This window comes from Eptesicus fuscus, chromosome 17 (assembly GCF_027574615.1).
Source record: "Eptesicus fuscus isolate TK198812 chromosome 17, DD_ASM_mEF_20220401, whole genome shotgun sequence".
Taxonomy (NCBI): Eukaryota; Metazoa; Chordata; class Mammalia; order Chiroptera; family Vespertilionidae; genus Eptesicus; species Eptesicus fuscus.
The window spans coordinates 17,480,496-17,505,796 of record NC_072489.1 but is presented as its reverse complement, the minus strand read 5'-3'; the positions used below and the strand labels follow the sequence as shown (position 1 = coordinate 17,505,796).

Genomic DNA, 25,301 nt, shown 5'->3' with positions numbered 1-25,301 from the left:
TCTTTATTATTTTATCAACCAAACTAAGAACTAAATTACTGAATATATAATTATATCACATGATCTTTTATAGTTTACTAGAGGCCTGGTGTGTGAAATTTGTGCATGGGGGAGGGGGGTTGTCCCTCAGCCTGGCCTGCACCCTCTCCAATCTGGGACCCTTAGGGGAATGTCCGACTGCCAGTTTAGGGGCATTAACTCCAGCCATTAGGAAAATTACACAGAATGTCCTTGACATACAAACAGTGTGGTTTTATGAGTTGTTTTAATAATAATGGCCATTCCTTTAAATAATATCTGCTTACATACAATACAGCTGGTACTATGTGAATTCAGAATGTTAATATCACAAAATCATAGAAGGCTGTAGTAGAAATAACCTTGAATTGTCTAGTCCAAACTTTTATAAATATTGGAATTCCCTTTTCAAAGATTTTGAATGCTTTTTGTCCTAAGAAGCTTAACTAACTTTTGAGGCAACCCATTTTCTGTGAAAGGACTGGGGGACTCCAGTGGGGCTGAGGGGACTGGGCGCCGAAATCTTTGTGACGGTGTGATGGCCAATTTGCATATTCCCTCTTTATTAGGTAGGATTTCCCAAGAATCAAAGAATTTAAACTTTTTCTTGTGGAATATGATGACCATATAGAAAGGCACAGCCCTGGCCAATATGGTTCAGTTGGTTGAACATTGTCCCATGCACTGAAAAGTCACCAGTTTAATTCCTGGTCAGGGCACATACCCAGGTTTTGGGTTTGATCCCAGGTCAGGATGTGTGTGGGAGGCAACCAATCGATGTTTCTTTCTTTCTCCCTTTCCTCTCTCTAAAAAATCAATAAAAACGTATCTTAAGCCCTAACCCAGTGATGGGCAACCTTTTGAGCTTGGTGTGTCAAACTTCACCAAAAAACTGAGCATAACTCAGGTAGTGTGTCACTTTGAGGAAAAAACATTATTTCGCAAATGTTTCATCCTCAGGAGCAGCAAATGTTTCATCCTCGGCATGCGGTCGCCTCAGCGGCCGCGTGTCATCAGAAATGGCTACACGTGTCAGTGCTGACACGTGTGTCATAGGTTTGCCATCACTGCCCTAACCGGTTTGGCTCAGTGGATAGAGCGTTGGCCTGAAGACTGAAGGGTCCCAGGTTCGGTTCCAGTCAAGGGCATGTACCTTGGTTGCGGGCACAACCCCAGTCAGGGGTGTGCAGGAGGCAGCTGATAGATGTTTCTCTCTCATCGATGTTTCTTTCTCATCTATGTTTCTAACTCTCTATCCCTCTCCCTTTCTCTCTGTAAAAAAAAAAATCAGTAAAATATATTTTTTAAAAAGTATCTTAAAAAAAAGGAAGGCCCAGAAATAAATGTACAACTTAACAACCTGTTGTAAAATGAACATCCATAAAACCTCCATTCAGGTCAAGGAACAGACTCTGATTGGCATCCCAGAAGAAGCCTCCCTCTGTCTCACCAACATGGCCCTTCCCAACCATAAGCCTCTTCTCTTCTCAGTGGTTATCACTTGTCTGATTTTTAGGGGCTACATTTCATTGTCTTAAAAAAAAAAAAAGCACTATATATTATCCATAATGCATCTTAACAGAAACAAGAGTTTAGTTATGCCTGTTTTTGAACTTTATAAATGAATCATGAAGTACGTATTCTACAGTCATGGACCGCATAATGATGTTTCAGTCAACAATGACTGCATATGTGACAATGGTCCCATAACATTACAATGGAGCTGAAAAATCCCTATCCCATGTAGCCTTGGTAACATCATAGTGCTATGCATTACTCACATGTTTGTGGTGATGCTGGTGTAAACAAACCTATTGGGCTGCCAGCTGTCAATTGTATGAAAGCATAGCATAGCACATACTATGTGTTTCTGTGGTTAGTTATATTTTGATATACAAATACTTACCATTGTACTACAGTTGCCTACAGTATTCAGTACATAACAGCTTAGGCTAGGAGTAACAGACTATGTACCATATAGGCTACCTGTGCAGTAGGCTATAAGTCTGTGTAAGTACACTCTATAATGTTCGCACAATGATGAATCGCCTAACTACTCATTTCTCAGAACATATCCCTGTTGTTTAGCGGCACATGACTATAGTATATATGGTTTTTCTCTTTAAGATTTGTCCATATTTTTGTGTACATATGTAGTTCATTAATTTTTACTGCTATAACTATTCCATTGTGTAAATATACCAAAATTTATTTATCCATTCTATTTGGGCTGTTTCTAGTTTTGGGCAATTATGAACAATAGTGCCTCTGTATTTAAGCATTAATTCAAACATGTATGGACTACCTACTATGTACCAAGCTCCATAATATTTGGCAGTGAAATGGAAGGCCTACACTAAATAATTTTTCCATAACTTGAGGTCATTTTCTTGGCCTTGATTTAGAGCAGCAGTTGCCAACAGGTTTGTGCAAGGGGCTCGGCCCTCTCAGCCACAGGTTTTGTCCGGAAGGAAGGTCGTCCGGTTGTCTGGTCTAATTAGCATATTACGCTTTTATTATTATAGATGAGTACAGAGTTTCAGTCTGAGAAGATAAAAAGAGTTCTGGAGATGGATGGTGGTGATGGTTGTACAACAGTGTGAATGTACTTAATGCCACTGAATTGTACACTTAATGTTAAATTTTGTTATGTATATTTAAAAAAAGGCTTGCTAAAGCTTTTTACTTTTCTTATTAAGGTGTGGATTTCTATGACAGGGGGACACTAGGGACCTGAGTTACTGAAAGGGTTTTATAAGGCCAATAGGTTAACATAAAATTCTAAGAAGAGAAAAGGCCTGGTAGTGAAAATGCTCCCTACTCTGACAACCTTTAATGTTTGTTAATTTATTTATCACAAAACATTAAAAAATACAGCGCAAGACCAGAGTACTTATGCTGAGAATCATTTGGGGACAGACAGCTAGAACAATCTGAATTGAGTGACTATTCATTTGATAATTTAGAAAAAACGGTGTCCTACAAATCACATTACAGTCAAACCTTGAATGTCTCCCATCTCGAACAATGTGGTTATCAGCCAAGGTATCACAGAACAAATGTCTGGCACCCCTTTCAAGCTAACACCTCAGTATGACAAAAAGCATCTCTCATGCAACAAAGGACAGATGCTTTTGTTGCTGGCAAAATCAACAATTAGCACAGTTTTAAAACAAGAGTGCTAAGGTTGCTAAGGGTGTGAAAGAAACAATGATTACAGACAATTAAAGAGGTAGAAAAATTGTTGATTTGGATAAACGAAAAGCAGTTAGCCAGTGACAGTCATTTGGGAGGCAGTGATATGTGAACAAGCAAAGATGCTGCATGCTGGCCTGAAAGGCACCCCTGGACCGAACGCTGAAAGTGATTCGCCTGCCTGGCTGGTGTTGCTCAGTGGTTGAGTATCGACCCATAACCAGGAGGGCATGATTTGATTCCCAGTCAGGGCACAGGCCTGGGTTTTGGGCTCAATCCCCAGTAGGGGACATTCTCTATTATTGATGTTTCTATATTTCTCTCTCTCTCCCTTCCTTTCTGTGAAATCAATAAAAACATATTAAAACAACAACAACCAAAAAACGTTGTGATTCAAAATACTGAGAAAAGAGACAAATCATAGACCAGGAGAAAATATTTAAAAATCATATATCTGATAAAGGACTTGTATCCAGAATTATGTAAAGAACTGTTACAACCCAATGGATGGTAATAATAACCCAATTAAAAAAAAGATTTGAATAGACTTCTTACCAAAAAGATATATGAATGTCTAATAAGCACATGAAATGATGTTCAGAATCATCAGTCATTTGGGAAATGCAAATTAAAACACAATGAGACACCACCACACATCCATTAAAAAGACAGTAATGGCCCTGGCCAGGTAGCTCAGTTGATCAGAGCATCACCCGATATGCCAAGGTTTCAGGTTTGATCCTGAGTCAGGGCACATACAAGAATCAACCAATGAATGCATCCATAAGTGGAACAACAAACTGATTTTTCTTTCTCTCTCTCTCTAAAAATCAATTAAGAAAAAAAATTAAGAAAAATCTTTAAAAAAAAAAAGACAGTAACAACTTTTTGTGAGGACGTGGACAAACTGGAACTCTCACACATTGCTCTGGAAATGTAACATGGTACAGCTACTTTGAACAACAGTTTGACAATTTCTTAAAAAAAAAAAAAAGTTAAATATAATTTTACCATACAACCCACCATTCCACTCCTAGGAATCTCCTTAAGAGATATAAAAACACAGGTTTACATAAAGACTTGTATGCAAATGTTCATAGAGGTATTACTTATAATAACCCCAAACTGGAAACAATTTAAATGTTCATAAACTGGTGAATGGATAAACAAAGTGCAGTACACTAGTATACATACAATAGAATGCTATTTACTATTCAGCAATAAAAAAGTAACAAACTATTAATATAAGCAACAACATGAATAAACCTAAAAAATGTAAAAGAAGCCAGACACAAAAGACTACATTATTATATGAAAACATTTATATGAAATGTCCAGAAAAGTCAAATCTATAAAGATAAAAAACAGATTTATGGTTGTCAGTGGCTAGAGTGGAAATAGGGATTGACTGTAAACTGGCATGAGAGATATTTTTTGGAGTGATGGGAATGTTCTAAAACTGAGTTGCAGTGACGATTGCATATATCTGTAAATTTACTAAAAATCATTGAACTGTACACTTAAAATGGGTTAATTTTTTTGGTGTATAAATTGTATATCAATAAATCTTTTAAAGAAATAAAAAGTAGTTGTAATAGATGAGAAGCTGGGTAAGGAAAATTTGACTTCATCTGGAGTCAGCTATAAAGGCACATATTTAGTGCTGATAGGCCAAGGATGAGTATAAACACACTGTAATGGATGGATTCCTTCGCCTTGTCTTTTAACTGGTCATAGCAAATTCATCTGCCAGGAATTAATTAATCCATCACCTGAGGTTTTTTTTTAAGGGCTTTGCAAGCAATGTGTCTAGAATCTGATGACCACATGTGGCTCAATCCTCAAACATCTGCAAGAATAAGTGAATATTTGCCCTAACTCATTTGGTTTAGTGAATAGATCATTGGTCTGCCGGACTGAAGGGTCCCAGGTTCGATTCCGGTCAAGGGCATGTACCTTGGTTGCGGGCACATCCCCAGTAGGGGGTGTGCAGGAGGCAGCTAATTGATGTTTCTCTCTCATTGATGTTTCTAACTCTCTATCCCTCTTCCCTTCCTCTCTGTAAAAAAACAAACAAAAAACACACAATAAAATATTATTAAAAAAAAGAATAAATGAATAGGAGAGCCCATGTGAATATTATCCACAGATAGCATGAAATTAATAATTTAAGTTTTATTATAATCCTATATAATAAAAGCCTAATATGCTAAGTGTCTGGTCATCTGGTCTTCCATTCAACCAATCAAAGCATAATATGCTAATGATATGCTAAGGCCACTCACAGCTCGCTATGACGGGCAATGACCACCAGGGGGCAGACAGTCAACCGGTAGGTTAGTTTGCTGCTGGGATGTGGCCCATTGGTACTGAGTGAGACAGGCCAGACATGCCCTGGAGCCTTCCCCCGGTCCCTCCCTGGCTGGCCAACCTCCCGCGTCCCTCCCCAACCCTGATTGTGCACCGGTGGGGTCCCTTGGCCTGGCCTGTGCCCTCTTGCAATCTGGGACCCCTCGGGGGATGTCGGAGAGCCGGTTTCAGACCAAGCCTGCTCAATGCAGGAGCTGCCCCCTGGTGGTCAGTGAGCTCCCACAGAGGGAGCACTACTCAGCCAGAAGCCAGGCTCACGTCTGGTTTGGTTCCCAGTCAGGGCACAGGCCTGTGTTTCTAAAAGAGAGTAGGTATTTTTAAAAAACACATTTTTATTTTTTTTTTTAGAAGAGAGAGACAGGAAGGGAGAGGAGAGAGAGAAACACTGATTGGTTTTGCACATCCCCCTATGGGGGATCGAGCCCGCAACTTGGGTATGTGCCCTGACCAGGAATCGAACTGGTGACCCTTATGTGCATGGGACAATGCTCAATCAACTGAGTCACACTGGCCAGGGCAATTTGCTAAATTATTAAAGTTTGCAGCTTTTGCACTTTTGAGCATAGAAAAACCAAATTTATAAAGTCTCAGAAGCTGTTTTGTAATGAGGAGAATACAACAATTTAGAGGACAAAAAGGAAATTTTAGAGCTGTCAGATTTGGCCTAGAAGCATTCATAGGAAAAAGAATATTGAGGGGAACAGGGAAAATCTAGTAGAGGATAGGGAGTAATCTTTAAAATAAAACCCAAACAAAACATGTTTTCCCATTAAAAATAGAAAAGAAAACTCTGTTAAATAAGAAACATGGTGGTTACTCAGGGTATGAACACAGTAAATTTCCCAGGAAAAGCAGGTTCCCAATTCTTCAAGCTATTACTCAGAGACAAAACAGCTAGAGCCACCGATGAAGCATGGCCTCTTTAGAGCAGCGGCTCATAAGCCTAATTTCATTTCAGAATCACCCGAGAACCCTTTTAGGAAACTCTCATGCCTGGACCCAACCATTGAGCTTCTGATTTAATTGGTTTGAAGCAGGCCTCAAAAATCACATTTCTTAAAAATTCCCCAAGTGATCCTACTGGGCAACCAGGGTGGAGAAGCATTGCTTTCGAGGAAGAGTACGGAGAAATAGAGCTGCCACAGATCTGGAATAGGAAGTGTTGGTTTCCAGTGACTCTGGGTGGGTCATCAATTTCTCTTTCCCTATGTTTCTACATTTTCAAAGGCAAAATGAGAGCTACCAAGGCTGCTAGAAACACAGAAAAAGAAAAATGGCTGTGAAGCACTGCACGGTCAGGCAGTATTATACAGATATTTATTTAATACACCACTAGGACCTTCAATCTTTTAGGTCTGGTTTGATATTTTGTACAGGACTCCCCCCACACAAAAATTAACATGAGCCAAATGAAAACTCACATTTTCATGCTAAAAATTTATCTAAAGTAAAATAAAAAAGCAATTAGAAAAGATGGTTATTCCCCTCTAATGGGAAATGGTCCCAGAGAGATGGACTGGTCACTACAGGAGCAAAGGTCTTTCATTCACTCTCATGTTACCTATTACTATGTTCTCAACTATTTAACCAACATGAAAGGACATTAAATCTCATTCTTCTTGCAAGGGCAGGCTGGAATTCTGGGCCAGAAGTAATTTGGCACCCCAAATTTTTACCATCTGACAAAATGTGTCCTCTCACTTCAGAGCTCTTTTGAAAGGTCTTCAGGTCCTAAATTAACTTATCCTGCCAAAGCTAAATACTCCATTCCTTCAAGGGAGATGTCTCCAGCACCCAATTTATTGTTCTTAAATATAAATTTATAATAAAACATGAATTAGCTTATCCCGATAATTATAAGGCCAAGTCAATGTCTGAACAAACTTAAAAATAAGTCTGGTTAAAAGAAAGGAGTGTTTCCTAATGCAAACACTATGCTTCCAGGACCAGCACTAAAAAATCCACCTAAACATTTGCAATCAATTTTCTGAAATTTTAATTTCCAGCAGATCTGAGTGGTATATGTACTGTCATCTGTCACTTTCCACTAATGATGAGTCTTTCCCTCCAGCCAAGGGAACACCTGCTCTAGGGACAGGCTGGACTGAATTCAGAGAGGCTGACACTTTTTCTCAGAGCCCAGCTGCTCTCGGTTGCAGCTCAAAGACTGGTTCAGAGGTCCTTTCAGCTTCCTGCCATCCAAGACAAGGAAGAAAAAGTCTGGGTGATGAGAATTGCTTTCTACCAAGTTGGGGCAATGCTACTCATGCAATATTTCCTGCACAAAAACTAGTAACTAAGAAATCAGACAAGTATAGTACTAGCCATCCTATTTTTTATTTTCAGTTATTCAGCCTTTAAAGCCACAGTGTCCTTATAATGCACATCTAGGACAAGCTTCTCAGTTCATGAGGCCAATGAGGTTAAACAATTTGTCTAATGGCCATGGAAACCTCTGAGGCAGGGCCTGAATTCAAGTCTTCTAGCTCCATGTCTCCCATACTGCACTACCTTGGCAATCTCTCATGGGACATTTTTAGTGCTAGGTCAGTTTCCTGGTCATGGCCAAACTGGGAATCATTGTCCAGTGAAATGAGCATTGGGCTGAGAATGAGAAGACATGGGTGTGCTGGCATTGCTCTGCGTGTGTGTCTGAGATCTTTAAGAGGTCTGACCTCTTAACTAATTTCTGCTTCAATGTGTCCTTCCCACTCCCTGGCAAATAAATCCCCAGATGCTGACTCAGTTCTACCATCTGCCTCTTCTTGCTCTAGGCGTAGCCAGTGTTGAAAGGCATTAGAGTGGGGTTGATGAGTGCCACTAGAAATCCATGGTCCCCAATCTCAATGCTGCTCAAAAGATGCTCAATCATCTCTTCCTGAATTCTCTAATAATCTTAGTATCAGTCTTTTTGCTTCTATGCTTGCTTCCTTCCAAACTATTTTTCATAAAGCAGTCAGAATCATCTCTTTAAATATACATACAGCCATACCATTTCACTGCTCACAACCCTTTAATAGCTTCCCATTGCACTGTGAATAAAATCCAAACTCATGCCATGCCTGGAAGGTCCGGCATGTTCTGGCCCTCATCTCCCTCTCTGACCGCATTGCAGTCCATTCTCCTTGCTAGTAGGTTCCAATCACAACAGTCCTCTTCAGTTCCTTACACATGCCAGATTTGCCTTTCCTTCCTGTTATGGAATGAATGTTTGTATCTCCCACAAACTTATACATTGAAGGCCTACCCCTCAGTGTGGTTTTATTAGGAGATGGGCCTCTAAGTAAATAATTAAGGTTAAATAAGGTCCTAGGAGTGGAGCCCTGGTCTGAAATGATTAGTGTTCTCATAAGACACATCAGAGAGCTAGTGTGAGCACTCCCCTGCTCCTTGCCTCTCTGTGCAAACACCAGGGAAAGGCCATGTGAGGACACAGCAGGAAGAAGTGTCTACAGGCTGGGAAAGAGAGCCCTCATTAGAAACACAATTTTCCAGCGTCTTGATCATGGACTTCTAGCCTCCAGACTGTGAGAAAAGTTAATTTCTGTTGTTTAACCCTTTGCACTCGCTTGCTTTTTCTCGAGCTGCTATCGATGCTAACCGTGTCGAGTCACACTCGACATCCGAGTGCAAAAGGTTAAGCCACCTAGTCTGTGGTATTTTGTTATAGCAGCCCAAGCAGACTTCTGTAGTGCCTGAGAGTTTTTAACATATGCTGTTTCCTTTTAGGAGCTTCCATTCCCCTCTTCTTCCTTTCCTTCTTCTCTTTCTCTACTTCCTAACTTCCCATTCTAATATGTCCTCTAACAGACCACTCTAATGAAACAGCTCTCCCAAAGGTCACCTATTACTATTTTACCAAAACCAATGGACTTTAAAAAAATATGTTATTTGTTTTAGAGAGAAGGGGAGGGAGAAAGAGATAGAAACAGTGATCAGCTGCCTCCTACATGATCCCTGGTGGGAGTCCACAACCCAGGCACGTGCCCTGACCAGGAATTGAACTGGTGACCTCTTGGTGCATGGGTTGATGCTCAACCACTGAACCACACTGGCTGGGCCCAATGGATGTTTATCATCTTATATTACTGGGCCATGTCCATCACATCCTCTATTTCCTTGGCTTTGATTTCATTACTTTCTCCAGGTATTTATCTAAATATTTCCTCAAGATTTCCTTTCTGAGCTACTTAAATGTTAGTGTTTCACTGGATTTTGTTCTTGGCCCACAGTTCTTTTCTATATTATACTTTCCTTGGGTAATCTCATCTGTTCTCCTTGCTTTCACTCTTATTGTGTACTAATAGCCCTGCGCACGAATCCATGTGCCAGTAGGTCACTGCTGCCCTCCTACAGTTTCCCCTTGCCCCCGCTCATAGCTTGCTGCTCTGCCCTCTCCTGTAGCTCTCCGCCACCCACTTGTAGTTCGCTGCCCCACCCTCCTGCAGATCTGTGATCAGGTTGTTACGCCTCACGGCGTAACGGATAATTAGCATATTCCTCTCTTATTATATAGGATTGATGATTCCCAAATCTAGCTCATCCTCTAAAACAGATTTCAATATCCAACTGCCTGCTAAACAACTCTACTTGGATGTCTATAGGCATCTTACACTCAAGATAGCTACAACTGAACTCTTTATCTTCCCTATAAACCAGCCTCTCTTTTTAAATTCTATCTCAGTTCACGGGGTCACCCTTTGTCCAAATAATAAACCTACAGTCACTCTGGGCTCTCCCCTTCTCCTCATCCACTGCTCATGTTTTCAGGTACTAGAGACTAATTAGTCATAACCTTTGGTCCATGACACCGTATGTTTCCATGGTTTGGCTCTTGTTCTTCCTCTAGGCAAAGATACCTACCTTTCCCTCTTTGAAGTGCTTCTTGAGCTGCTTCTGCATGGCAGTCAGCTTCTTGGACTGCACCCCACTGTAGGCCAGCAGCATGCCACCGAACTGCCTCTCAGTAATTCTCCCATCCACAGGGTCATGGCGTTCAAACTGAGCGGGAAACAGAAAGAGTGTTCTTGGGGTCAAAAGGAAAGTATTTTGATATGGAATGTGGGATGATCATCGGTGTTGGATGGCAGAAAATAGTTGATGGCCAGGATTGTATTTCTGAACTACAATTCTCACTGAGATTTGAAAAAATTAATCAGAAAGAGAAGATCTGGCCTCTTCTCCAACTCTGCCACTGAATATTTATGTAATCAGGAGAGTAACCCAGCCACTCTGGGCCTCAATTTCCTCATAGATAAAGTACAGCTGCTGTGACATCTCATATACCTTACAGGTCAGGAGCATGTTTACAGAGATCAAAACAATGTTAAAACTCTATTCTAATTCATGAGTAATATCATTGGTAATAAGAAATCTTTGGTCCATCTATATCTTTGCTACTCAGAGAAGACTTAAAATATAATTATTATATATTTGATTTATTATACATATGTAAAGTCATATCAGTTCTTTAGTCTGTATTCAGGCCTTTAAGAATTTCAAGTTTTCCCCCAAATGGCAATCAAATGCTAGGACATCAATAGAACTTGAAAAAAAAATGTCTAGAGTATAGAATATCTTAATTAGACATGCTTACTTACAATAAAGCTACTGAAAATTTATTGAATGTATTTAAATATTCAGCTGGAAAGGTTAAGTATAAAGGACCTCCAGCTAATCTAAGTAATATCACAAATCTAAGATTTTAATATAAAAACAGAGACCAGAAAGTTATCTCAATGCCAGCTGCAGTGTTAATGATACTTATGAATGCACAGATAATAAATTGGCTAAAGATGGGCCCAGAAACAATTTAGAAAGCAAATGATTTGAAGATGGTAAAATTTCCCCATGGATTTATTGGAAAATAACAGTTACTAGGAAACTTTCAGATTCCTATGTGGTGAGACATAATCCTGTTTTCATAAAAGGGGTATGTATACACAGAGACATTGCTAAGTAAGGTCATATCAACAAACATTCAAACATTTCCCAAGTGTCTGCTAGTTGTCTAGCATTGTGTTAGCCTTGTGGGGTAAGGAAAGATGATTCAGTTTCTGTGCTTAGGGACTTCCCCATCTAGTAGGGAGATAAGATTTACAGACGAGTCACAAAATAAGGAAGTATACAGTCAAGAGTCAAATTCTCTTTTGGTCCTCATTTCCTCAGTTAGCTTGTAAGTTGATAGACACCTTAATTAGTTTCCTCACTGGTGAGACATTCAGTGAGCAATATACAAGAACTACATTTTAACAATAGCAACCATTTACTGAGCATGTACTATGGGCCAGGTTCTTTACCCATATATTCTTTCACTTAGTCATTATAACACCCTATGGAGTAGATATTATCAGCTCCATTTTACAGATGAGAAAACTGAGGAAACATGAAGGCCTGGGATTCAAACTCAGCTCTGTCTGGAACCAAAGACTGTACCTCAATATCACACTGTTTCATCCTTCTAAGCAGTAACACATATTCATCCTATAGAACAGCACCATGTTGTTTGGGAAAAACTTATGCAACCAGGGAGCTAAGTCATATTTAAAGTGAGAGGCAAAACAATTTCCAAGGAAATCAACACCATCAATATTAAGTGAAAGTCTCTTTTTTAACTCAGCCACTCAATATTTCAAGTTTGTCATAGCATCACTTCTGCAGAGCTGATTAATTTTTGACACCACCAAAAGTTTTTAGGATTCAATTGAAGTCTGATTTATGATTCAATTTACCATCTTGAAACAAAATGGAGGACTAATTTTGCTAATGGGCATACTTTCTACAATGTCTAAATCAGATTTTAGTGAAATGTGATACCCGGGCAAAAGTTGAAGATGCATAGTCTTGTATGGGCTTCTTTTAGGTAAGTGGAGCCAGGCTGTGGTCCCGCCCTCCAGGCTGGGCTCTAACAATTTAGGGCACTCATTTCACCCTTATCTGGAGATGTCACAGCAGAGGAGAAATCCCATATATCTGAATTAGATGCGTTTTAAGCTTTATTCCAGGTTGAAATGTTTCTTGTTTATAACATTGGCAGCAGCAGCAGCTTGCTCAAGGCTTATGGAAATAAAGGCCTGAATTCTTCTGTTCTCCAAAGGGGCATAACATTGCACCTCTATTGTGTTTCAAAGACAGAAAAGACCATTTGCAGTGGAGATGCTCATGTAACAATGCCATACTCAAGTTAGCATTTTTATTAATGTTCTTTGAAAACTCAGACATGTCTTTTTCTCTTAGGGTTAGTTGTTACTATTTTGATGTAGTTGGAACCTGAAAGGGCTTAAAGACTATAAAATTCAGCCCTGGCCAGTTAGTTCATTTAGAGCATTGTCTCAATATGCTAAGGTTGTGGGTTCAATTCCCAGTTAGGGCAGGTACAAGAATCAAACAATGAATGCATAATTAAGTGGAACAACAAATCAATGTTCTCTCTAAAAAAGTCAATGAAAAAAAAAAGACTATAAAATTCAGCTCCATGTAGTGTGGGTCACTGCAAAGTTGACTACCTCCCCAGTAATTTGATTTGGGGCAGCACCTCTCCTCTTAGGTTTTCAGGCTCTTTTGACCTTATTTCTGAGGTCTTCAAAATGGCTGGGGATGGCAGGGAGAGCTCTTTCTCTTTATCCGCAAAACTGCTAATGAAAAATGATCTAATGTGCTATTCATTCAACATTTATTAACTGAGGACTTACTACACTAAGGCTAGGGAGCTTCAAGGACCTTCATTAGGGCAAAATTTTCAAGGGTGGCTCGAGATGAAGCGTGTACCGTAAGCCTGTGGGTGTATTCCTGGAGCACAGTATGCATGTGATCCCCAAGGTCATGAGAGGGTCTTTGGGGAAAGACATATGCTATTACAAAATTATCACAATGCAGAAAGCTTCTAATTATATATTTGGAAGCAATTCAAATGACTGGTTTGTATTCTAAGTAGTTGAACACTGATAAAGCCTCTTTATGTTCCACTGCAATGGCAATGAAGGAGACTCTATCCCATCTGACACTATGGCACAGCAACTCCCCCTTCCAGTGCACCACTAACCATTTGCATTGCTTTTCTGTGTCTAGGAGAAGCCTAGCATTTTCTCTTCTGCAGCCCTGCCACTTTCTCAAATGGATACAAGCTGTTGTTCCCCAGGGAGCTGCAGGGCAGGCACAGGGGGCCAGGGAAGAGGAGCCAAAAAACTGTCTGCAAGATTTTCCCTGGCTTTCTGTCCATATTGTGCTTCTTGTTCCCACCCCTGCCCCTTGCTGAGAGAAGACATTGCCTTTTGGAAGGACAGATGGTCCACATATATCTAGATCAGCATTTTTTTTTTACTGGTATGTCGCAAGAATTTTTAAAACATGCAATACCTGACTATTTAGTCAGGGGCACTGACCTCTTTTCCCTTAGATTGTCAAATTTAAAAAATGACAACAGCTAACACAACGATAGACACTCCGTGTTAGTGAGTCAAAATCATACCTAAGTTTTTGGTCAGATCGGCAAAAAAAAAAAAAAATAACATTTTTTGGTGTGCTGCAGAATTTTAGTAATCAGTTTATGTGTGCCATGAGACGAAAAGGTGAAAATCACTAATCTAGATGAAATGATTTAAGGAAGATGGGAAACCAGGAAGAGAAAAAAAAACATGAATTATTAAAAAAAGTCAAAACAAGATTAGAAAAGTAGTAAAAAAAAAAATCAGTGTCTGCAAGTACGTCTTGATTTATTAAATACTTTTGAGGTTAATATATTTCAACAAATGTATTCTCTTTTATACAATTTCTTTTCTGGAGACTCTCTATCCCTCTTAGTAAATCCTGCCCTTATACAAGTATTTCAGAATGATAATTTTCTTTTTTTTGCTTACTTTAAAAAAATAAATCTTTATTGTTCAGATTATTACAATTGTTCCTCTTTTTTCCCCCCATAGCTCCCCTCCACCCGGTTCCCACCCCACCCTCTGCCCTTACCCCCACCCACCTCTGTCCTCATCCATAGGTGTATAATTTTTGTCCAGTCTCTTCCCGCACCCCCTATATCCCTTTCCCCCCGAGGATTGTCAGTCCACTCCCTTTCTATGCCCCTGATTCTATTATATTCACCAGTTTATTCTGTTCATCAGATTTTTTATTCACTTGATTTTTAGATTCACTTGTTGATAGATATGTATTTGTTGTTAATAATTTTTATCTTTACCTTTTTCTTCTTCCTCTTCTTAAAGAATACCTTTCAGCATTTCATATAATACTGGTTTGGCGGTGATGAACTCCTTTAGCTTTTTATCTGTGAAGCTCTTTATCTGACCTTCAATTCTGAATGATAGCTTTGCTGGGTAGAGTAATCTTGGTTGTAGGTTCTTGCTATTCATCACTTTGAATATTTCTTACCACTCCCTTCTGGCCTGCATAGTTTCTGTTGAGAAATCAACTGACAATCGTATGGGTGCTCCCTTGTAGGTAACTAACTGTTTTTCTCTTGCTGCTTGTAAGATTCTTTGTCTTTTGCTCTTGGCATTTTAATTATGATGTGTCTTGGTGTGGTCCTCTTTGGATTCCTTTCGTTTGGGGTTCTCTGCGCTTCCTGGACTTGTAAGTCTATTTCTTTCACCAGGTGGGGGAAGCTTTCAGTCATTATTTCTTCAAATAGGTTTTCAGTATCTTGCTCTCTCTCTTCTTCTGGCACCCCTATAATTCGGATATTGGTATGCTTGAAGTTGTCCCAGAGGCTCCTTACACTATCTTCATATTTTTGGATTCTTTTTTCTTTTTGCTTCTTTGTATTTCAAATCTTTGACTTGATTCTTGGGATCCTTTAGTCTGCTGTTGGATCTCTGTATATTATTTTTTATTTCAGTCAGTGTATGCTTAATTTCTAGTTGGTCCTTTTTCATATCCTCGAGGGTCTCACTAAATTTATCGGCTGTTTCTAGGAAATTCTTGAAAAACCTTATAACCGTCGTTTTGAACTCTATATCCAGTAGTTTGCTTTCCTCCATTTCTGTCATTTGTGACCTGTTTCTTTGTCTCCGCATTTTGGCTGCTTCCCTTAGTTGACAGAGTGGCTTTGTGTGCTAGGTGTGTTCTATAGGGCCCAGTGGCTCAGCCTCTCCAGTTACCTGAGGTGGACACTCTTGGTGTGCCCCTTTGTGGGCTGTGTGCACAGTCTTATTGTAGTTAAGCCTTGACTGTTGTTGGTATCATTGGGAGGAATTGACCTCCAGGCCAACTGGCTGTGAGGATCAACTGTGTCTACGATGGGAGAATGTCTGTGCTGGAGACACCCTTATAAGGCAAGACTTGCTTCAGTGGGACTTTGGTGCTCACTTAGTCTGCCCCCTGAGTGTGTCCCTTATGGATCTGAGGAGTTGTAATCTGGATGATCCTACTCTGTCCCCTGGGTACACTGGCTCTTGGATCTTCAAGGAGGTGTTAATTTAGCTTCTGCCTTAGGCCACCAAGCAGGAGCTATGGAGAGATCTGCAGATTCCTCTTCTTTGTTTGGGGTTTGGAGGTGCCCAGATGAGGCCTAGCTGTGAAAATGCAAGCTGCTGTGGTGCCTTGGACCTTCTTTTGGATGTTCTGGGCCTCTCTGACTCAGCTGCAGTTAGTTAGGTAAGTTTAGATTTCAAAGGACCAGGCCATTCATATGCAAAAGCCTCTGCGCACAGCTTGGGTGGGGTGGAGTCTCAGGGCAATGCAAACAGCAATGGCTTCCCGTCAGCCCTGCCCTAAGAGGCCCCCCGGGTCTCAGTGTCCCGGGGTAATTTCTGCAAGCAACTCTGAGAGAAAGCCGCCCTCGAGTTCCGCCTGATGCCGGACAGTCCAGTTTCTCCCTGTATGAGTCTGGGTCCCCAGAGTCTCGCCCAGAACTGGAGTTCAGAGCAGTCGGGAGCTTGTGTCTCCTCTGGATTGAAAAAGTCAGCTGCATACTCAGTTGCCAGCCCTCTCCCCGCACACACCTCTGTACCTTTGCACTTTACTTCTGCAACTCCTCTGAGTCTCAGTGTGCTTTTCTCTTTCCTTCTAGTTGTAGAATTTCCACTTAGCCAGCCTTCCTGTGGTTCTGGATGATGTCTGTTTTATCTTTTAGTTGTAGTTTTGAAGTTGTTGTGCGAGGCAGCAAGTTCAGGTGTTTACCTATGCCGCCATCTTCAGAATGATAATTTTCTTGATAGGTTTTTACTAGTTTCTGAACTGTGCAATTCGAGTCCTTGAGATTACTGAACACCTATTTATTTTTCAATCTGACAGTATTTGGCTTTTGAGATCTTAGCTATGCCACTGCTGCTATTACCAGGAGTCTCAGAGAAACTGTCTGTTATGACAATCAAAAGGAAAAACGATTACAGGGGCAGGTCTCTACTGCAAACCCATCCAGTGGGCATGACATACACATACTAGTTTGAATATGAATCTCTGTCTTCAATTGGCAGGGGACATCAGAGAGCACCAGGCCAAATTGCCTGGAGCCTGAAATTTTTTGATCTCTAAATAAAAGATGTATCTTCACTGTCAACACTAATATGGTTGTCTTTTGGTTAACTGGTGAGCCAAGGAAAAAGGCTCATAATTTAGAATTGAGATAACATGGTTCAGTGTTTCTCAGCTAGGGCCAAAACAATCCATTAGAGTCTGGGACCATAGGATTATAGATGACCAAACTAAACTGCTAGACTTTTCTACTTTAAATCCAAGGATACTTTCCATTTAAAAACTGTTTTTAAGAAAGTTCTGGCTGATGATCAAATCAAATTACTAAATGACAGGCGACCAATACTATAGTTACTTAGACCAGGAAAAGGTTTACTTTTCAGTCTGATAGTCAAAACCAGGAAGATAATAAGATGATGCATGAACTTATTACATGATAATATAAATCAGGGTATATTTGACTGAGGGCATCAGAGAAAAACACTTTAGAACTGGAACAGAGGTTTCAAGGTTTGATAAATTTTGGTTTTATTCCATGGAAGGTAATACATTAAAGTGACCAACAATATGGGCTTTAGAAACAGTAAGGCCTGGGTCTGAAATCTGGCTTGAACCTCTACTTGAGGCTCTGACTCTAGGCAAGTGGTTTACTCACTCTAAGGCTTCAAAATCTTCCCACCAAAAAATGAAAATGATATTCACAATCTCAAAGTGTTGTAAGGATTAACTGAAATTATATATATATATATATATATATCTATATCTATATATATATATATATATATATATATATATATATATATATATATATATATATAAATCAGCACAGTTTGGTGCATAGTTAACATTCAATAAATGTAATAATAATACTTTTACCACCATGTTGTCACTTCCTAGAAGCTAAAAGCCTCAATTGATTATTCCATTCTTAGTGAGTCTTAAATTAAGTTCAATTACTATTTCTCACTCTTTTCATCATTGTTCTTGCTAAGTCTTTGCTTACAGAATACTACTTTCATATTTGAAGAGCAGAAAAAAGTAAATGCAACTAATTTCATTTTATTCAATACAGGATAATTTCAAGATTAAACTAATTAAGAGTTGGCTGAGCCCAGCCGGTGTGGCTCAGTGGATGAGTGTCAACCTATGAACCATGAGGTCACAGTTAGATTTCCAGTCAGGACACATGCCCGGGGTTGCCGGTTCAATCATCATTGATATTTCTATCTCTCTCTCTCTCCCCCTTCCTCTCTTTAAAAATCAGGAAAAATCTTTAAAAAAAGAAATAAAATCAAATTTAAAAAAATTATTCCATGTCAGAGGAACGGTGGCCTGAGGTGTGTATTCCTGACATAATTTAGTCATGATAAACTCACATAATATTATTTCTACAAATGAATGATTTCACAAGTCCATGACTAGAGGCTGACTTTAAGAACATATAAGTATATATATTCCTAAAAAAAAGATAACGTAGTTAGGTAATTATGTTACACAATTAGTTTATGCCCAAGAGAAGACAGCATCATTAAAAATAGTTATTGCTTGATGTTTTCTGTAGAAACAATGTCACAAATTCAAGATCTGAAAAGTCAATTACAGCTCAGTTAGAAAAATAGCGGTGTTCAAGGAATCTATCATGACAACTTTCTCTACACTCCGCAAAAGCTAGATAGATTAACTAAGAGAAACATAGGTCTTTTATACTAGAACAACAAAACAATTAAGGTTATATGTATTTTTACCCAAATAAACGAAACAAATATAAAGTTGCATATTCTCAAATGTCTACCTTATTTAGATAACACTAAAAAACATCGTTTGAGGGCACTATATTTAAAATTAGTAATATATATTTTTTATCTTCGGGCCTCACATCTTAGTTTATCTCACTTAGAATGACTGACCCCTCTTTGACTGACTCCTCTTTGACTGACTTAATCTTATCACCCATTTTATTTCTGATGTTCAGAAAGCCATTGCCCAGGCAATGAGCTCATTCTCAATCGGTACTATGGAACTGTTAATATTTTTCAATACACACAAAATTACGTTGGAAACTGCCATTTTTTTTTTTTAGAACAGAAAATAGAGAGTTAGAGAGTGAAACACAATACACAGAAATTTGAATTTAGGTTAAGCTGACTAACAAGCAGAAGATAAATGCAGGAAAGACTGGGAGACCGAATTTTAGAAACATGCAGCTCCCTGAAGCTTTAATACAGGAAGTGGGAAGAAATGATGAGTCCAAACACAGGCAGGTGAAAACAAAGTTACCTAGTGGGTAAGAACACGTCACATGTCAGTATCATTCGTCATTCCTTCTTTCATTTAAAAAAAAAAAAAAGAAAGAAAGAAAGGAAATATATGTTTCCCCTGAGAATAGGAAAATGGAGGAAGGTCATTAAGATTTTTGTAATGACATAGGTGAAAAACAGACGGAAAGAGAATATGCTTTCTATTTCTATTGTATTCAAGATTAAGAGATACAGATGATACTTTTTTTTTGTGTGTGCAACTTAAGAGACACAGATGATACTTTTCAATTATGTAGTAGCCTCTTAGTTTTTAAAAAGAGCTAATTAGATGTTTCATGTTTAAGCATATGGGTTCTTCAACATAGCAATGATTTAGAAGGGTCCACTAACTAATACTCTATAAGGCACCTGAAAATCACTTGAAATTCGTTCATGTTCTATATGGGTTCAGTGATCACAGGGTGTTCTTCAATAAAATTTGGGCATGTTTTGAGATTATTTTTAGATTTCCTAGTTATATTAAGGCTTTTTTTTTTTTTTTTTTTGCACATAATGGAAATCAACTCAAGCTAGCTTCAGCAAAAGAGAAAATTAGAGATCCCAGGAGATGAAGGCAGCTCATGGTGGGGAAGGACTGAGAGCCAGGGCTGAAAGCTGGCATTGCTCTCATTTCTGTGTAGCTGTTTCAGTCCTTGTTTTCTGTCAGCCTTTCTTCCTCCACGCTATATGGGTCTACACGGTGGGCACACATAGTTACCCTGGAGTTCTGGAGTTTACATGTTAAATAATTTAACTACCAGAAGAGACCAACTGTCCCTAGTCCAAATTTCAAATTTTCTATGGCAAAATTATGATTGGTCAATCCTGGTCCACTCCTGATCCAATTAGCTAATGGAGGGGTAGGGAAAGGTGATGTGAGGGAAAGCAAGGGAGAGGCATAAAGTATAAACATGGCTTCCAGGAGCCACACCTGTGTTTGAGAGGTAGAGTGGGACAAATCCTGGAGAAGAGGGAATGATTGGAAGTTCAGTAGATATGCCACCAGGTGCCTAACACACTAACCCATAATGATGCCAGAGAGAGAGGGTGTATGCATGTGTGTGCCTTTATCAGGCTTTTGTCTACAGCTGATGAAGTAGTTACTAATTCAACACTATTTCCTGAGCATCTGTTTTGTGTCAGGTACTGTGCCAGGCACTAAGAAAAAAATGATGAGCCCAACATACTCTCTCAAACGTTCTCAAGGAGTGTTTGGAAACAGCCATTAAATAAACAACTCCATAGCTATATAATTAAGTGATCTGAAGAAAAATTACATAGTACTTTGGAAATCTGTAACATTAAAATGTGGTCTAATTTGTGGTGGGGAGATGGTGAGGCAGAGAAGGCTTCTTGGATTAAGTGAGGTTAACTGAGCTCTGAGGGGTAAGAAGGAGGTCAATAGAGGAAGAGAAAGGAAGAAGTGTTCCAGGCAAATGATCAGTAGTGCAAGGGCTCTTAGGCATGAGATGAATCTGAAGGAAATTATACAGAGCCTATGGGTATGGGTTTAGTTCCTTATCTAAGAACAATATGAGGAAGGCAGGAGTGGTTATAGTAAGATTAGTTAGGAGGCAAGTAAAGTAATCTAGGCAAATGATAACTAGTTTAGACTAGAGTGACGGTAGAGATGGCAGAAGTGGTCAGAGGAGATGTTACTGACAACGACAACTGTGGAATGGGTGTGAGGAAGATATCTGTGCCTAACAGGTTCTTTTCTGCTTCACATACATTTCTCTGAGTGTGACTCTAGCTGCTTGTAAAGCCTGTGGATGATAGGCTTTCTCACTACTAACCCTAAGCCTTTACTGAAATGCAAGTCATTTTGGCCTAGCAGGTCTTTGTTTTGCTGAGGCCAGCAAAATGTGTTTATGTTTGAAATTATACTTCCTTAAATCTTTAAATTGCTTTTAATATCTTCACTTCTTGGGGTCCTGGGAGACTTGCAACACTGGCTATATCAATATGAATGGCCAATACAAGGTAACACGGCAGGGCAACTATTAGAAAAGCTGCTCCCATAATCTCCTGCAGCTCCCAAAGACGAACAGGTAGATCCTCTACTTTTACAGAATTTGATTTAAAGAACTAGATGTAACATCGAAGACAAAGGCATTAATATTAGTTGTTCATTTTCATTTCTATCTCTTTACTACAATTCAAATACCCATCTCTTCCCCTCTGGCTATAATGCAGCTCAGAGGCAACAATAACCTCAAATTATCTAGGGAGATTATATGCTGTAGATGCCTTTGCAATACCAGGGAAGTCTGCCACATAAACACAAGGTCATATTACTAGTTTTCAGCATGGAGGCAAAGATAAGTTAATCAGTATTTTAGATCATAGCCAACACTAAAATTATGCCACCATGGTTAACATAGTGAGGAATATTGCACATACTTTTGTCACATATTTACCAGCAAATATTGGCAGGTAGAGGAAGGTATTTCAAGTACTTGACGCTATCTAGTTACTAGGGTTGACATACACAAATTACATCCTAGCAATAATAATTTGTTAAAATCACATTGCTTTTACTTTGCTCTGATGATCTGCTCTGCCGAGCCCTTTGGCAGACAGATGTGGTGACTTCTGAAATACCTGAGTGAGAAGGGGAGTCTTTTTGGATGCCCTCTATAACTAGGTTTAGAAAGGAATGGAAGGTGATGCCCCATTGTGTCAGTTTGAAATTAATTATGTTCACTAGGCAGAACAGGCTCCTGGGCACAGTTGACAAAGTATTTATAAAGTCTGATTAGCTTTGGTGAGCTAATGATTACATGTTCAAATAAATGGACTTTGTATACTCATCGGATCAACCAACTGCACAACTTATTATTTTGTTTTGGCACAAATGGAATGCAAAACCACATTAACATCACATTTGAGGTTATTCATACTCACAAGTGAGGAAAACCAAAAAGATTGTTCCCCAAGCTACCATAACCCTGTCAGAGAATAAAGATACATATTAAAAGTAAGCAATAAATCTTAATTCAAATCCAGTTAGCACAAGAATATATGACAATACCCTTAAAGGCAATCTGTGGAGATCTTATATCAGGAAAGTTTAATTAACCTTTCCTGGTAAGAGAGAGAAGAGAAAAAGCCCTCTTTGAAGTCAAAATAAGACAAAAATCAGTAAACCAACTTATATAAGGAATAATTTAGATGCAACTTTAAAAACTAGTCTCAATCATATTCAGCCTGACACACATTTACTTAACAAGAAATACTAGTAGTGCCCCACCAGTGTGGTTCAGTGGTTAAGTGTCAACCCATGAACCAGGAGGTCACAGTTGGATTCCTGGTCAGGGCACATGCCTGGGTTTTGGGCTCAATCCATAGTAGGGGGTGTGCAGGAGGCAGCTGATCAATGGTTCTCTCTCACTGATGTTTCTATCTCTCTCACCCTCTCCCTTCCTCTTCCTGTGAAATCAATCAAAACATATTAAAAAAAAAAGAAAAAATTTCAAAAAAAGAAATGCTAGGAGTTCTCTAGAAAGCCTATTTAATTTAAGCTGACAGGTGAATTCCTAATGTACAACAGTTTGTTCCCATTTCTTAGTTAATATCACAGATGGGTATGGTAAGAGTTCACATCTAAGTGAAAAATTGGAAATTATGTAAGCGGATAACCAAATAGTAGCTACTTTCTGCTTAAAAGTTCAAAGTTCATTAGACTAAAGAAATTAAAATTTTCAAACACCAAGAAGGCATCACTAAGTGATATACTATCCAAGTGTTTATAGTCAATGCATCTGTGAGAGTGAAGTCCATAAATCTTGAATAAAAAAGGAACCTGTTACATTTTTTAACACATTATTGTTATGTCACAGTGGGAATTTGCCAAGTTGATTACAAAATATCACAGAAAAAAACCTACAAACTCATTTCATAATGGGTACTGAATTTCAAAGCGATCTTAACATTTTCCTTAAATTGATAGAACAAATTGTAAGTTTGGAAACTAAGACATACCATATTGTTTTGGATGTAACATGACACCTGTTTAAAATGTCCAATACTTCTGTCACTACTGGGAGCAATAAACCATGATACATCACAGAAAAGGAACTAAGGCCCACCCATTGGAAAAAAATAAATGATATCCTAGAGATTTAGAAGAGTCTTCCTCATTCAGTTCAAAAGTGGCAGAGTTGGCACACTTCTCTGGGGATGAAACGGACTGTAGAGTTTGAATCACAAGAGCGCACAGATGGGTGTCTGGGAAGGCAGAGAGAAGCTACTGACACACAGTGCCTTGAATACTAGTAGGAAGCAAGTGTCTTCTGGGAAGAAGGGAAGGAGGCTGCAACTGTCTAATCACTAGGTTAGAAGCTAATGAAACATGTGGGGAGGGCTGTGGTGACTCTAGCAATGCCAGGTGACACAGAAAGGCAATGAGGCATCTGAAATAAAATCACCACAGGGCAGAAAGATAAAGTGGTGGGACGTCTTCTATAGTGAGACAATGTCTGGGAAAGGGAGAGATGGTGCTGGTCCATGAGACAGCATTAACAGGAGATAGCAAGTCACTGGAACTATTCTTGACACAGCCCTCCAAAGATTCCTCTTACACCAGGTGAAGGTGGTGAGAACCCTTATACAGACGGCCTCCAATATTCCCAATCTCCCAATATTCACACTCTCGTGCAGTCCCTCCCACAGTGGGCCAGGACTGGCCTGTGTGCCAGAAGAATATGGCAGAAGTGATGGCGTATCATTTCTAAGGTTAGGTTATAAAAGACAGTGTGGCTTCCACAGTGGTCACACTTTCTCTCTTGGATCACTTGCTGCACAGGAAGGCGGTTGGTGTCTCATGAGAGTCCTGTGAAGAGGTGTACAGGGTGAGATCAACCCCTCCTGCCCACAACCACATGAGTGAGTGGTGCAGAGGATCCGCAGCTCGTCCAGGCTTTGAGGACTGTGGCGCTGGCTGACCTCATGACTACAGCCTCACGAGAGAGCCAGCACCACCCAGCTAGGCTGCTCCTGGATTCCTGTCCTTTAGGAACTGTGTGCTATAATAAGTGCTTGTTTTTTTAAGCTGCTAAATTTTGGGGTAATTTTTTATGCAATAACTAGAGGCCCGATGCACAAAATTCGTACAAGGGGCTTGGCCCTAGCCGCTGTAGGTCATCCAGAAGGGTGTCCGGAAGGTCGTTTGGCTGTCTGGTCTAATTAGTATATTACACTTTTATTATTATAGATAGCTAACAAATACAGAGTTGCAATGCTCCATGGAGAGAATGGTTAGAAACTATCCTCCTACTTTGCAGAACCACTAGCTTCAAAGAGCTGGGATCTTTCTAGCAGTGGTAACAACACCAATAGCAGAGCTGGAGGCACAGCAGAAGACACATTAACTTGGACAGGAGCAACTGTTAAATTAACCCTATTAACATTGATTTATCCCAAGTGTCATTTTGTTAGACAGAGAGAGAAACAATTACCACCACCATAATAAAAACCACCAGAGGGTAAGGTAATTCCACTACAGCAAATGAGATGCTTCCAGAATTTCTGTTTGCACTCTGCCAACCTTAATAGCACAGAAAGGTGTTTTTACATTAGAAGGAAAAGAATAGTATATTAATATTCTTAGCAATTATGATAGCAGTAACTTTTTATCAAAAAGTTCTGTATATGATGTCGAATAGAGAGAAAGTGGCCAATCTTATGGTCAAGGAAACTACTTCAGTTCCTTAATATCTGGTAACACGCTTCACAAATATACCTACATGGAAATCTGAAAAATATTATCAAACATTTCACTGAGCAACATCTTCTAGCACAATAAATTCAGCACACCTCCCTTATTTTTCTAGTTGGATATACTAGAAATCACTGATTTGGAATTGAAAAGTTAATCAACATAATGACTGTAAGGTTGGCAATATTCTGGAATCCTTTCAAACATTAAAGGCTTCAAAGCTGCCAAAAACATCAAGATGGGTCCCTGGACAGAGATGTCAGGAAGCACAGGTCCCTGATTCT

General features: G+C 39.4%; 1 protein-coding gene across 3 annotated transcripts in view; it reads right to left on the bottom strand.

The window, feature by feature from the left end:
- Positions 1-25,301, bottom strand: part of MICU1 (mitochondrial calcium uptake 1) — a 181,929-nt gene that overhangs the window by 34,299 nt on the left and 122,329 nt on the right. For all 3 annotated transcript variants that reach the window (XM_028151351.2, XM_028151360.2, XM_054728692.1), the window contains one exon: positions 10,447-10,584. In XM_028151351.2, the coding sequence (XP_028007152.1) occupies positions 10,447-10,584 (138 nt within the window). The remainder of the gene's footprint in view (positions 1-10,446; positions 10,585-25,301) is intronic.